At 42.7% G+C, this 15,408-nt stretch overlaps 1 protein-coding gene and 1 long non-coding RNA gene across 5 annotated transcripts in view; one reads left to right on the plus strand and one right to left on the minus strand.

Annotated features, from left to right (window-relative positions):
* Positions 1 to 15,408, minus strand: part of MCC (MCC regulator of WNT signaling pathway) — a 206,757-nt gene that overhangs the window by 4,732 nt on the left and 186,617 nt on the right. For all 4 annotated transcript variants that reach the window (XR_013977152.1, XM_080972405.1, XM_080972406.1 and 1 more), the window contains 4 exons: positions 9,117 to 9,351; positions 8,617 to 8,823; positions 8,203 to 8,300; positions 916 to 1,038 (listed from right to left, as the gene is read on the minus strand). Coding sequence is in view for 3 of the 4 variants with exons in the window: in XM_080972405.1 (XP_080828531.1) it covers positions 916 to 1,038; positions 8,203 to 8,300; positions 8,617 to 8,823; positions 9,117 to 9,351 (663 nt within the window). In the remaining variant the exon portion in view is untranslated. The remainder of the gene's footprint in view (positions 1 to 915; positions 1,039 to 8,202; positions 8,301 to 8,616; positions 8,824 to 9,116; positions 9,352 to 15,408) is intronic.
* On the plus strand, positions 9,358 to 13,704 carry LOC308458361. The gene is made up of 2 exons (XR_013977278.1): positions 9,358 to 12,908; positions 13,440 to 13,704. It is a non-coding gene; the product is annotated as an uncharacterized lncRNA (long non-coding RNA).

A 15,408-nucleotide genomic window follows, 5' to 3' on the forward strand; every position in this document is an offset into this window, starting at 1 on the left:
CCCCACTTCCAACCCGAGTTGCCCGTGCAACTTTTATTAAGTGGGCAGACGATTTTACAGTTTTCATTGCGTCTGGGGGCATAGATGCAAAGCTGCCGTCTGCTTAAGGGTACAGTTAGTTGCTTTGTTTGCATACTGCCTTTATGTTAACTTTCACTCAAGGTGGTTCACAATAAACACGAGTTTCAAACATAAATAATAATAAAATAATAATAATTTATTATTTATTATTTCCCCAGCCACTCTGGGTGCCTTCCAACTGAATATTAAAAACAATACAGTGTCAGACATTACAAACGTCCCTAACAGGGCCACCTTCAGCTGTCTTTTAAAAGTAAATAGTTGTTTATTGCCTTGACATCTGCTGGGAGGGCGTTCCACAGGGCAGGCGCCACTACCGAGAAGACCCTCTGCCTGGTTCCCTGTAACCTCACTTCTCACAGCGTGGGAACCGCCAGAAGGCCCTCGGCGCTGAACTTCAGTGTCTGGGCTGGATGATGGGGGTGGAGACGCTCCTTCAGGTATACTGGACCGAGGCCGTTTAGGGCTTTAAAGGTCAGCACCAACACTTTGAATTGTGCTCAGAAACGTACTAGGAGCAAATCAAGGTCTTTCAGGACCAGTGTTACATGGTCTCGGCGGCCACTCTCAGCCACCAGTCTAGCTGCCGCATTCTGGATTAATTGCAGTTTCCGAGTCACCTTCAAAGGTAGCCCCACGTAGAGTGCATTGCAGTAGTCCAAGCGGGAGATAACTAGAGCACGCACCACTCTGGCGCCTAAATAGTTGCAGTTCAGGGTCACACATAATTTAGTTGAGATTCCTGCATGGACCAGATGACGGGTCCCTTCCAGCTACAATTCTATGATTCTAGTGTGTACTGCCACTTGGCCAGGGGTGGGCGAGATCCTTTACCTGTTTGCTCTTTTCAAGTCATTGACGAACTCTGCAGACTGCTGGTGCCGGATTTCGCTGCTCTTTGTCAGTCTTTCTAAGGCACTCACCAACTCCTGCACTCTGCCTTTCAGCTTCTTTTCTCTGAAAAGCACAAAGCGCAATTATTTATCACTACACATTTATGCATGAAGGATGAGTAGACCCAGCGTGGTGTAGTGGTTGAAAGTGGAGGATTAGGACCAGGAAGGGGTAACCTTGGTCCAGATACAGACTCTCAACCTATATCCTTCATGGGGTGGTTGTGAAGATAAAATGGGGTGGGGTGGGGAGATTGTGTATGGCACCTTGAGTTTTACAAATGAATAAATAGTTAAAAATCACTGGTAGGGAATGCATAAACACAACTGGAAGTTGCAGCTGCTGTTGTGTAACTCTTGGAGTCAAGGAGCCACAAGGGCACTTAACTTCCCACACTTGTGTTAACCCTCCCAAGGGTTGATGTTGTGTAAAGGAGCCACCACACAGTTTTCTCCTGTGTGATCCAAGTCTTTGCACGTTAGCCCTACAATACGAGAAGCTGCAGTAGCTGGGTCTAAAGTGAAGCATTCATAAGAAGGTCTCTCCTAGATCTCTTTAACAAGAGCCATCCCCAAGGTAAAAGCATCTCAGATGTGATCAGTACAATCAAGTCTATTTTGCTGTTCTGCAGAGACAAAAAGGCACTTAAGAATTCTTTATCATCGTTCTAGCTTTAACTTGTGTTTTCGTCGCACAATTTAGCTTGTGAAAGGTTGAAATTGACATTCAGAATAAGGGCTCTCATATGGTTTCTCTAAGATAAGGCAACCTCTGATTTTTGCAGAGGAGGAAATGGTTCTAAGCCTGGGAGGTACAAAAAGTACTCTCTTTCCCCTTGACAAGTGAGATCAGTGATATGGAATGGCTTCCAGGCACTCAGCAACACTGCAGAAAGTCTCTGAGAGACGGGTGCCACTTTGAAGGAGATGAGAAATGAAGTTTGTGCAAGCACAATCAACATGGCTTACTGCAACCTATAAAACAAGCCATTGGGAAGAGTTTAATTAGCGCATAGTCCTAGACTGGCCTGTAGGTGGCACTGTCCCACTATGTCAGGAAGAGTGACCAAACATACTTTTTAAAGTTGAGAGATCAGCAAAAAGAATTTTTTTTTTTGAAAAAAAGAGATTTGTGTTGGAAATGCACTTAAAATAGTCATCACTAGTCAACTTGCTAAACATATAGCATGGGGAGTGGGCCTCAATTGGCGAGATAATAAATAGTAAGATAGACAAAGAGGCAGCTTTGTGTCATACGTGAAAAATATCTAAACAATTGTTGTATCCTAACAACCTGGGAGAAATTTCAGTTTCTTAAAACTGGCAATCAAAACACATTTGGATGAATATTTGTGTCTCCTTAAGAGAGAAGCTTTCTTTATGAGGAATAGCTAACCTGTTGATGAACTACAATACCAAATGGCCATGCTGGCTGAGGTTAGTGAGAGTTTGAGTCCAACAATATTATCAGTTAGTGAGCTATAAGATCTAATACCCTCAGGACCTGGGTTCCACTGATCTTCAAGTTCCTTTCTATAGAACGGAAGCTAGAAGATATACATGAAACTGCAAGAGTGCAGTACTCCCAAGATTTGCTGCTTTCTGAGTCCCATTTAAATTTATTTTCATAATAATAGCTTTTTACCCAAACACATAGATTCAACAACATGTATTTTATAAAGTGCTCTTTCCAGATCCAGAGAACAGCTGGTTTTTATATTTTCAAAAATCAGCCACTGGGAATCATCTTAGAACGTCTTAGATATAACCTGGAAAATGCATAGCACCGAGGCGAGTTGCATAACATATGAAATTTGATACCTCTTCCCACACTCTTAAGAATGCTACCTTTGTGGTCTTTATGCTTTTAAGACTAAGCTGGCTTTTTTACTTTCCCATCCCAGCTTTGCATAACGCTCCGCGCCTAAAGAAGTGTCCTGGAAAACTTCAAAGATTTCTTGATATTTTGTCTCTCTTTTTTTGTCAGCTTAATAAAGATATTGACCTACTATGGATTTGGGGAACTATTTTTCCAGCAAACCACAAACCTGGATTAAAGGCAAATTGTTGCCTGCATTGGGAAAAAAAGTTACTCACTCTGTAGCTCCCTATTTCAACAACCAAATTTAATTTCGTGAGTGACGAACCTATCATTCCTTTCTGTGTAGTGACACGCAACATGGAACAATAAGGCATTGTTCAACTATAATCATGCTGTTGAACAGACAAACCTGTGTTGTACTGCGTGAGTCAAGACTACTGAGTTAAGTATCTTGCTCTGACTGGCAGTAGCGCTCCAGAGTTCAGACAAGAGCCTTTCCTACCTGGAGGATGCCAGTGTCTGAACCTGGGCCCTTCTACATGCGAGTAACATGTTCCACCTACAGTTTCTCCCATAAGCACTGGTTCATCCTCCTGCCTGGCAATAGAAACCAAACACAAAGATGCATCAGCTACCATCAACTCCACAAAACATTTTCATACTAATGCTGATACTTACAGAACAACCGTTATTCAGTCATCAATAAAGAGAATACACTTTTGTTAATGGTAGATTCATGTAACTAAGTGCTTTGCATTTCTGTTTTCCTAAATAAAACTTAAATCACACTGTACAGCTAAGACATTAGCGAGAGTGTATTTCACCATCAGGACATGGTTTGGGCATCAAAGTATGGTGTCAAAGAATATATTTCTCTCCCCAGCCCCAAACATCCATTGCACAAGTATTCTCATGATAGCCGAAATAAATCTGCAAAATTCTGTGAAGTATGCCCGCTTTTCTGGAAGGTGTTTCTCAAACATTCCTCCCCCCTCCCTACAAATTCAGTAATACAAACATATATTTTTCAACGCCAGATAACAGGGGTAAATTCAATCATTTGCTGAAATGTGAAATATTGTCCTGGTTTAGAGTGCCTGTGCTATTTTGCAGTTATGCAAAAATGCGGTGGCCTTTTATTAGCATATGGGCATTTTCAAAGAAAGGTATGACACATCTCAACTCTCAATAGGTTAGGGACCCCCTTTGCCTAAGGAAAGGTTGAAGAAAGATGGGATTAATGAAAAGGCAGGAATCCCTGTACCCTGCAGATGGCCACGTCATTATCAGAAGTGCTCTATAGCCTCTGTTACAATCTGTCTCAGGATTTGGCACTGAACTGTAGCAGAGCCCCCACTGTTTAATGTACACGGTAATTAGGTCATGGAAAGAGCGAAGTGTGGAATAAATACTGGCAAGAAGCTGTGAGCACAATGCTTTGGGAGGAGCAATGGGCTTGCTTTAATACACAATCTGAGTTGGCATCTGTGTGTAACTACTGCAGTCTAATTTTTGCTATCACTTTTTAATTGGGTATTGTATGTTTGCAGTACAGTACTGTATTTCATTTTGGTTTTGCTTCTTCAAGCACTTCCGGGATCCAAGAGAGGACCAAGCTCATCAAAATCAATTGTCTTCCTGAAAAGCGACTGAACAGGTCCTAATCCCCGCAAAATGCTTGTGTTTTTAAAAGAGGCACATACAAAGATTTTTGTTCTGCAGCCCATTATTAGAATGGCTGTGTCTTATAACAGAGGAGCTTCACCAGCCTAGACCAGTTTTTGCCAGCATCACTAAGGGCACTAGAGCAAAACAGCAAACACCCACCCAATAAAGGTCATTCTGCTGAGAAGGAAAAGGACCAGACAACCACCATTAAACTGAAAATAATTTATTATAGCAAGCCACTGTGGTGCAGCAGACAGCTGCTTTTTATTATTGGCTACTTTTGTACCCCAGACTTCTCAGAGGAATTTTAGCCTGATAAGGTAGAGCTGATTTGTGTGAGAGCTATGCAAGGTTACTGAGAGTGGATCTGAGCCTGTATTTTTGACACCCAGGCCTGATGTGCCACACTGCTGATTTACAGCTCACTGGTTTACTGTAAATGAGCCACTATCATCAGTTTTTTTTGCAGTTGGCAAAATGAAGATAACAATCTACTCCACATGGCTGTTTTAAGTAGGAATAAAAGAGGCGTGTGTAGTTTTGGGGCCGGATATAATGGAAGGTCGGCGGTTCAAATCCCCACGACGGGGTGAGCTCCCGTTGCTTGGTCCCTGCTCCTGCCAACCTAGCAGTTCGAAAGCACACCAGTGCAAGTAGATAAATAGGTACCACTCTGGCGGGAAGGTAAACGGTGTTTCCGTGCGCTGCTCTGGTTTGCCAGAAGCGGCTTAGTCATGCTGGCCACGTGACCCGGAAGCTGTATGCCGGCTCCCTTGGCCAATAAAGCGAGATGAGCGGCGCAACCCCAGAGTTGGCCACGACTGGACCTAATGGTCAGGGGTCCCTTTACCTTTATAATGCCATCAATGAAAAGCAGTAGCAGTAAAATCTCAAGAGTCATAATTTAACCTTTTAAACATAGGGATTTCTAAGCTACTGGCGGCACTACTGCTTCCTACTCTGTTGAATGTCCAGTATAGAAGCCGGATTTCCATGACTTATTGGTCTTGCTGCTGAGGTTGTGACGAGTCTGTGCTAGCCAAGCAGCATGGATGACCTAAGATACTATTCCACAGGGAGTTAAGCTGAAATCATTGCACTTCATGCAATTGTTCACATCATTCACCCTTAAGTGGACTGGCTTTTGGTCAATAATTATCTGCTCCAGATTTGAACTGGGGAAGTAAATCTGAATACCTTTGTATTCTCCTTGCTAAACTCAGTAATCATGTATGATGCAATTTTTTTCAAAAAAATACAATCTCTGTCTCTAGCTCAAAAAAATCCTGTGTCGCAGATGGAGAGGGGAGACATTTACTCCCATTTACTCCTATCTGTTTCAAAGGATTGGCAGAGTTTTTGAATCTCTCCCTTCTTCTCATCCATTTTTCCTAGAATCCTAGAAATCCGAGTCAACCCACCCTCACAAAAAAGCCTCTGTTAGGTCATCTCATCCTCTGCTTTGCCAGTGCATGATTGTTCCCTACAGGACATTTCTCTCATTTCCTTTTCCCTGGGGAGTAACTGCTGTAAGAGCTCGTGACCTGTTGGGGAATTTATTAAGGATGAAGCCCAAGAGGCAAAATGGGGGAGTCTGTGAAGCAAATGATCACTGTCTATGTGTAGCAAGGAAAACGCACTGTAAGCATTACAAGAAGGAACGGTGCTGAACTTATTCTAGAGCTTAAGGCTGCAGTCCTGTCCCCTCTTCCCCGGAAATAAGCTGCAGTAACCTCAAAGGGACGAGTGTCTGAATAGACATTTAAGGCTCCAACAAACAGTAATTTTTCCAAATAGGAAAGCAATCTTACATCACATGTTTTGAAATACACAGAATTATCAAAGAAAGCCTTTATTTCTACTGCAAGAAACCACCATACAATGATATTCACTTATTTTACTACACTGCAGAAAAGTGTTGTCTGTAGTGCTAGGGAAACACTAGGGAGTGCAACTCCTGAACTTTTCTTTTAAAGAGCAGAAGCGATGACATAATCTGCTAGAGTGCCGGGGCAACTGATGGACCCTGCTTGCTCTGACAAGTGAACAAAGTGGTAATCAAGGCTTTCAATGACTCATGTAACATATCACCGTAGACCAGGGGCGGGTTTTCTGGACAGTGGGTCAGATCTTAAATCTTCCCAGCCCCTGGCAGAGAGTGATGTCAGGTGATGCTGCACTTTGAAGGCCCAGTTGTCGGAACTTCATAGCAAAGTGCAGGGCTGTTTGAAAGCCCTTTGCAAGCAGCTCTGCACTACTCCTGAAACCCCAGGAAAGTGGGTTTAAAGAGAAGCACTGGGCAGTTTACAAAGGGCTGGTTTTTTTTGCTGTTTTGTCTACTGCACTGATTAGACTAAATCTCCATTAACGAAAAAAATCACTTTATTTTATATATAAAAAAGTACATAAGACGGGTACTGATCCTATAATTGCAATGATCTTTGATGTATTTAGGCTGCAAACCTATGGACGTTTACCTGAAAGACAGTGGAGCTTATTTCTGAGTAAACATGCATTGGGTTATGCTGCAAATCCCATGCTTGTGACAGTAAAAGGTTGCCCTAAGCATGCAACAGATGAAGCCCAGTCATGGGGCCTTTTGTTAATTTTGACCAGCTTGAGGCAACATCATTAGCAAATGCAGGAGCAACAGAACTGATGGGCTTGTACCAGAGTTCCATTTGCCAATAGATACACTGCATGCTTATGAAGATAGTCTAGCATCAGGGCTGAAGAACATGCTTTGAACCCTCTTTTTGCATTATGCCTTTCTTCACTCAGTGTTTAACAAGTCTAACCCTTAACACTTCGCACCAATTTAGCTAGGAAGGAAGTTAGGCTTATAGGGTCTGTAATTTCCTGGATCCATTAAAAAAAACACACCAACTGGTGTCAGGTCAGATAATAGTTCAGGTCAGTGATTCCAGTGATACATTATGGAATTACTTAATAGCCCAGCAATTTGAAACCTCTGGCGTGAATGCTTTCAAGCCTGGGTGAATTGTTTCTTTTAAATTTGTCAATCAGTTCTACAACTTCATCTTTTATTTGATATTGTTTATCAGATGCACTGCCAGCAAATGGTAGCAGCATTGCCTCTAGGCCTGCCTTCCAGCTTCCAACGTTTTCTAAACAAAACGTTCAGCTATTTGCTTTTTGAATTTTCTAAAAGGTAGTATTATTCGTGGTTTAAGAAATAGCTCAATCAGCACAGATGAGCAGATGAGTAGATGCTTTTCCATTATTATTCAACCAATGAACAAAATAATTGGAAGGGGTGGTACCTGAACTGGGATGGCTGTTTGGGGCAATCCTACACATTTCCTGGACGAGATGGGGACCTTTGTCCAGTTACTCCTCTGTTGATCTAGTCCTTGTCTTCAGTTATTTTTTGTGCTACTATTAATGCAGAACCAGGAAGTCTAATTGTCACGGAGATGACATTGAAATGCTATTCCCAGATTTGCAACGTGTCTCCCTTGGGGTCTTTCATTAACTCAGTCAGCTATTCTTGTGCCTCAGGGTTTTCATGTGTGATGTGGGAATTAGCGGCAATAATTAAGCCCTCTATCTTTAGAGGCTTGAAGAAACCTGAAGGGACCATGTTGATGAGTGTTGAAGAAAAGTAAAGGAGGAAAGGTATTCTTAGAAAACCGCAGAGGGGCAAGGAAGTGCGATCGCTTGGTATCTGAATGATTTAAAGCCCCAAACGAACGATATCATGAAAATTTTGCTTACCGCCTAAGTGCATTTGCCAGTTCTGTAGTCAGTTCACTTTCACTGTAGGGTTTCAACTCAGCTAGTGTTAAAGATGCCGTGGTGCCATCTGTGCATTCCTGAAAAATAAAGCATAGCAAGTGGAGGTCGTAAGAAACCCAGAGACATGTTTACAATAATTTGCAACACCTTCTTGCTGCATATTCCCCATTTGCTCCCAAGCACATCCTACATCTTTTCACGTTGCTTCCATTCATATAGCACTCTCACTCCTTGACTGATACCCCCTACACCTGATTATGCTCCCCATAGATGCACCTGTCTTTCCTCCTCCTCTCCTGCCCTGTGAGTGATCCCTGGTATTCACAGGAATACTGCCTAAGGACTTTGAGGTTCTAATTAGTTCTCACCTGAAGACCCACGACAGCACCTCACCTTACTGGACTTGTCTTTGCTGCCGCTACTAGCTGAGCTTAGGGACCTCATCCTCTGCTCCTTTTGTTCTTCCACTTCCGATTTCAGGTGCTCGATATGGACCAGGTATGCCTGTTCTTGAGCTTCCCGGCTGCTCAGCTTCAGCTCCAGAGCCTTCTTCTCTTTTTCTAGCAGGTACAGCTGTGCCTTCAGCTCTGCCATTTCCTCCTGGTGGGGAAGCACAGAAGATGATGGTAGACTGCAGTTTCACACAGTTCTGCGCAACATTCAGAGAGTAGCTGATAATGCCAGCTCCTTAATATTTGGCTATAAAGGGCAATGGATTCCACACTTTGTGCCCTCAGGCCTCTTCCTTCTAAGGCACTGGGTCTTCTGGGCCAAGGTTTTTAGGGGGTGTTGCTAGGATTTAATGCTTTTCAGGTAACGAGAGATACTGTAGCTACATTTTAAAAACCGGAAACCCCGAAACAGCTCTGTTCATAAGTCCCTAAATGAAATACCTTCATTGCCATGAGTTCTTGCATGAGTACAGCATTTTCTAGATCCAGCCTTTGGCTGTCTCCGCGAGGCTTGACATCATAGCTGAGGGGATCGATATGGATGCTCTCCAACTCCAACATGGTCAGCTTGACAGCTGCCCGGTCATTCTTCAGCTGCTGAATGTAGTCCTTCAGCCTTTGCTCATCCTCCTTCGTGAACTCTGTATCGCAGCTACTTGCTGTCGAACTAGTAGTGCTTGGAAAAGGGGAGGAAGTATTTAGGAAACAGTAAGTCCAAATAGCGCTCAGTATCTCGTTGGGTGTGAAAAGTAAAGAACAAAATGCAAATACGTGCACATTATTTCTTAAACACAGAGGCAGACATGTAGAAAAGTAAAGTTGCTTTGTTTATTAGTTAAAAAAAAAGTTTAAAGACCTGTTGACCTAATCGGGTGCTGTGAAAGATGTCTTTCTGCCCAAGGCCCCAGAGGGATGTTGCCGATCAAGGGTGACATTGCTGGGCTAGAGGGACCTGTTATAACTAAGTTCCTTATGTCACCTATATCCTTACTGCAAAAGGGAGGGGACCAACTGTCTTCTGCTTCACACTCCTAAGTTTTAAACCCAGGTATGGTCTACACGTGCAGCATAAAATGTATTAAAATGGTTCAATTTCAAACTAAAGATGAGGAATCACACTTTCAGTGTTGCCTTGTATACATGTGTACTGCTGTCACAACACACCTCTGAAAACTAGCTGCTCTGGAAGCTGGCGAGGGTAGAACATCTCTCCCAGATGTGCTAGTTTTCTATCTGAAGGGATTTTTAAAAAAACAAACAAACCGCCAATCTTGTGCCACTGCAAAAGGGCCTATCTCACCTGTATCCTGAATTGCCACAGCCAACTCTACTATCTCAGGATTGTATCAACAGTGGAGAGAGGCCCATGGCACTCCTCATCAGGGTTCAACCTGAGCCATGGGTCACAAGTGCTTGCTCCTAAAGCCAGTTTCTGATACTGTGGCATATAGTGAAACAAGTGACTTTGACGACAAAAATGCCTCTGTGAACATAGACTATGTTCGTGTTCTACCAAGCCTCACTTCCTACACATCTTGTGTTGGGGCAGGGCTTGCAGGATATGGTTTGATCACAGGCTTAGAAACCAACCCTTGTGCTCTTTAGGCCCACCACAACCTTGGCAGCTTCTAAGCCCCGTATTACCCAACCTGCTGGCCTCTGGATGTTTTGGACTACAACTCCCATCAGCCCTAGCGAGCATGGCCATTTTACAAGCCAATGGAAAAATATATAATTTTTTTTTTAATGCAACATTCCTTTTTGTAGGGTACCATTTCAAATTAGGAAGGAAAAAAGAGGAGAGAGAAACAAGGCAATTTGACCCCAGTTTGTACATTAGCAGCTTTAAAAACAAATAAATGTTAAGATACACATTGTGTAGTTTCTAAACAAGTCTAGGAGCAGACCTCATTAAAGTCTTTCCGCCACTCCAGTCTTCCAAAGAAAAAAAAGATTTGCAGAGGTTAATTGCAATGCTACTACCCATTCCTTAACATTCCACTTCTCGGCATAATTACAACAACACTAAAACAGGATAGAAACAAGCCTGCTTTTCTTACAGTCTCACACAGAGACAAAGCTGCCTGCTGTCTCCTGAGGACCTGTAATCAGCTGCTGGGTGAGGGTTAAGTCATCCATTAGCTGTGCCTGTCTGGAATGCTGGATGATCTCAGTTATCAGCAGGGGAATAAATCACTTTCTGCACCGGGTTGCAATATTTTTCCATCTTTCTTGACAAAGGAAGGGAAACACAGTGACACACACACACACACACCATGGTTTCTATAGCCATGCTGAACATGGCTTGCTCTTGAGGCAAAGGATGAAGGCAAGGTTCATGAAAAGGAATTGCTTAAAGCTCAAAACTATCTTCCACTTCTGAGAAGTGTGTTAGATGAAACGGCCTGTTGACATTGTAGAGGAGCTTTCCCCAACCCGGTGCCCCCCAATCCGTGTGACTACAACTCCCATCAGCCCCAGCCGGCACGATCTTGTCGAGGCTTCCAAGCAGACTGCTGTTCAGGAGGAACACACAGAATTGGCTGGGATCCAAAGGTTTCCCTGAGCTACTCCTTTCCACAAAGTGTTGCATTACACAGGCTTTTAAATTGCAGCTTCTTGCTGATTCCAACTGGTCTCTTCCCTCTCCTAGGGATAACAGGTAATAGGCAAAGCAGCAGCAAGCAAACCATTTTACTTGTTGTGTTTCCCTTAAATTCCGGGAGGAATTCAACACTGCTGATACAGATTTGTTTAGCAGTGTGGTAGTTTTGCTAGTACAAAAATGGCTTCTGAAAAAAGGCAAAGGAAGCCAGCATGGTTCTTACGGCTGTGCAACAGATTGCTGAAGTCCCAGTACTTCCTGTTCCACAAGCTGCCGCAACCTTTATTTTCATCCTCATACAACAGCTCTCAAGTTGGCGGGCAGAGAACTCTGAAAACCGGGCTTCCCTCTGCAGTAAAATCATGGCTGTGCTGTCTTGCTTGCCGTAAATAAAATATACGGGCTTGAGGAAAACATGAATTAATTTGGGCTCACCATCAGAGAGAGAGAGAGAGAGAGAGATGGGGGCAGGGGAAAAAAGAAATACACACCAAAGCTTCTGAAAAACTTTCTATGGGCTCACTAGACAACACAACACAAGTAAAGTCTTCACACAGACACAATTGTGAAGACCTAATTGCAGGGTGTGTGGAGAAAAGTATCATCTGCCCTTAGTGGTGCAGTGGTGCACTGTCCCTCAAACACACTTCAGAGAACCACCCTGGCCTCAGAAGTTTTGAAAAAGTAGTCCCCAGTCACTAATATCTTCTTTTGGAGGAAGGCAAACAAAAGGGACGTGGTGGTTCAACTACAAGTATACTTGAGGGAATTATTTTGGCACATTTCAGTCTGACGTCAGGCCTGGGTGTGGCACTGGAGCTGTGATGACCTTTGTCAGAAGTGGAACAGGAGGAGTGTGGCCCTGTTGATTCTCATTGACTTCTCAGTAGAGATCAATACCGTTGACTACAGTATCAGTGCAGCTCTGGGTTGGGCGTGAGAGTCACAGGAAATCCAGTCCTATCTCCAGGGTGTCATTTCTAGAGAGTAGTATTGGGAAACTATTGCTCAACCTTATGAAAATCAATTTTGGTGTCCACCATGTTCAGTCTTGTTCCATGTGTTGTTGATATATGAAGTCATTGGGAAATGTCCTCAGGGGATTTGGAATGAGGTGCCACCAGTCTTCTGGTGACACCCAGCTCTAACGTTTTGTTCCTTCTGAATCGGGAGAGGCAGCTCAGGTACTGTACCGTTGCCTGGAAATAGTAAAGAGGCGGACTGGAGCTGAATCCTGACAATATGAAGGTGCTGGGCTTTTGGGTCCGTGAAGCAGGGACACTCCCTTCAGGAGAGGGTTGCACTCCCCAAGAGGAACACCTCTTGAATCCAGCACAGGTACTCAAGGCCAGATTTGGCCTTGGTGGTTAGAAGTGTCTATTTCCAGCTATGGTCCCTTCCAGACAGAAAGACTGGCCACAGTAACCCATGTCCTGGTAATTTCCAGACAGGACTACTGTACTATACTCTATGTGCGACTGCCTTTGAAGATGGTTTGGAAACGGCAACTGGGTGGAAGCCAGCAGCTACCGGGCGTCATTGGCTGGGTTCACATTACATCAGTCCTACAAGATCTGCACTGGCTGCCACTTCAAGAGGCTTATGTTGACTTATGCATCCCTCAGCAGGTGAGGCCATACCTTTAAACTTTTTCTGATGCAAAACTGGGACGCACGTCTCCCGGGACATGCTCACAGGTGAGTCATGTGACCTGCGCCTCGCTCTTGACCCCCAAAAGGGGGCCTTTTCTTTAGTGACCTCCAGGCTATGGAATGCCCTTCCCTTCTGAGGTGTACTTTTCACTGACAATACATGCTTTTCTTTGGCGGGCTAAGACACACCTTTCTACCCAAGCCTTTGGAGGAAGGATGAAGTAATGTGAAGGGTGCCGGTGATTTTATTTACTGCTTACATGTTTTATGCTGTATATTTCAGATTGTTATATTACATCCTTTTATGTACCCTAAGACCATGTGGTGAAGGGCAGATTATAAATGCAACAAACAAACTTCTCTATTCATAGTTTTTATGAGTTTTCCTCTTTAACCAGGCATTTGATGGCTGAAATATGCTATTTATTCTTGGCAATCTTGGAATCACTGCCTGAGAAAATGTGATTGTTTTTCATGATATTGTTATTCATTTGTTTGTGCCCTCAGCCCCTTTGGAAGGAAGGAATATAAAGCAATGATGATGATGATGATGATAATAATAATAATAATAATAATAATAATGTACTACTACTACTACTACTACTACTACATTGTTGTACTCTCCAACTAAATGAGCTGTCTTGTAATGGAAAATGCCTTTGTATTGACCTCAACTATGTTCCATCTGACATGCTCTTACAAACACTCATGTAAGAACTGTAAAAACTGAACTGTGTGATACACTGCGGTATAAAGGATTTATTGGCTATCACGCGAGTGCTTTCCATCTATTATTCACAATACATAAATACAGCAGGTTTATATCACAAAGCTCTGTCTAGGTGGTACAAATTCTACATTTTATATTAGATGTGCAAAGGTTCAGATTTCTGTCCTAGTTTTGACTCCATTGATTGCCCAACTGACTGATTCAAATAATTAAGGTATCTTCTTAATGCAGCAGATATTTTGATGATTAACAATTGTCCCTTCTAGCTTCATGGCTAGGCTTTCTCCATTAGAACAATTATGATTTCTTAATATGCCACAGATTTTCTTCTTCTGTTTTCACAAATAAATTGGCAGTCTTGCTGAGATTCTGCCAGCCCAACAAATTGAAATGCTAGCTATTATTTTTATTCACTTCACTAACAACAGCCTCTGTATTGCTCCCCCCCCAGCCCCATTTTGTTGCAGTTGCTCCCTTTTACAGTCTTTTAACCCCTTGTCACCAGTGGCTGCCTGTGCATTTGTTCCCAGTAATGTGTTCTGCAATGTGACATTCAGCGACTCATTCCTGATGCTGAAGTTAAGTCTGGGTCAACACTCCCATTACAAACTCCCATTTTGAAGAGCTTCAAACTGCAGGGGAAATTATTCACTTTGACATGAAAAGTCCTTGCCAAGGAGAAAGCCTCCCCACCACCACCGCCCTCAAAGTTTACAAGAGGAGTTTCAACCACCATTTTGAGTTATTTTATCTGCATACAGTTTGGCAGACAGATTCAAATGGCTTAAATTGTTTCGCCTGGTTGTGAGTATTTTTGGTCAAGGGGTAGTCATCCTTTGGCCCTACAGCACATAATGAAGCAGTGCAGCAAAAGCAGGTATGAGTCTTGTCAGTGCCTGGATGGAGAAACATATTGAGATCCACCAAAGAAAGGCTGAATACAAATGAAATACGCAAATAAAATCGTCATTAACTTTCTATCATTTATGGACACTGGCTTTTTTTGACTTTTTAAAGACTGAAGGCCACAATGCAATAAAAAAATACTTGTGTAAGCCCAAGCAAGTATACACCATTAAGTCACACAATGAGAGTTCCGCCACTCACTTTTAGAGACAAAATTCAACACTGACAAGCATATTTTGATTGAAAATGAAGAAGGATTGAATAAGTGGCTCTAAAGGCAAATTCAGTATTTGAAAATTCTTATTCCATTCTAAACTCCAAGTAGTTCTCATACTGAACTGATGTTTTCTGCAGTTGCAGTCATGGAAGTTGTTGAGTTTTGCTTTTTAAAACAATAAATGCTGATAGAAAAACACTTTTTTAAAAAAAAAACACTTTTTTCTTCTAACATGAAATGAATATATTTATGAAACTAGAACACAACTTGCGGCCACTTCAAAAGTTTGAGGCAAAAACCTACGAAGTCTCTAGATTGGAAACCTTTGCGGCCTTCACAGAATACAGGTACCTGCTTTAGGTTTCAACGAGAAGAGGGAATTGAGAGACAAAGGGCAGAGAAATCACTGAAGTAAAACAAATGGTATGAGTTTGCTCTTTATGAAATAGATCAGAATCACCCACACGCAACAAATCTACACAAACTTCTTTTTTTGCACAGAGCCTGTTGAAAATCTTGAGAGAGTTCAGTCACCGAGGCACTGAAGTGATTTGTAACAAACACCAGTATAACCCAGCATGCTGATTTGAGGATAGATAGATAAGATAAATGAAAAACAACAT

This window comes from Podarcis pityusensis (genome assembly GCF_964106645.2).
Source record: "Podarcis pityusensis genome assembly, chromosome: 11".
In the NCBI taxonomy this organism is placed as follows: Eukaryota; Metazoa; Chordata; class Lepidosauria; order Squamata; family Lacertidae; genus Podarcis; species Podarcis pityusensis.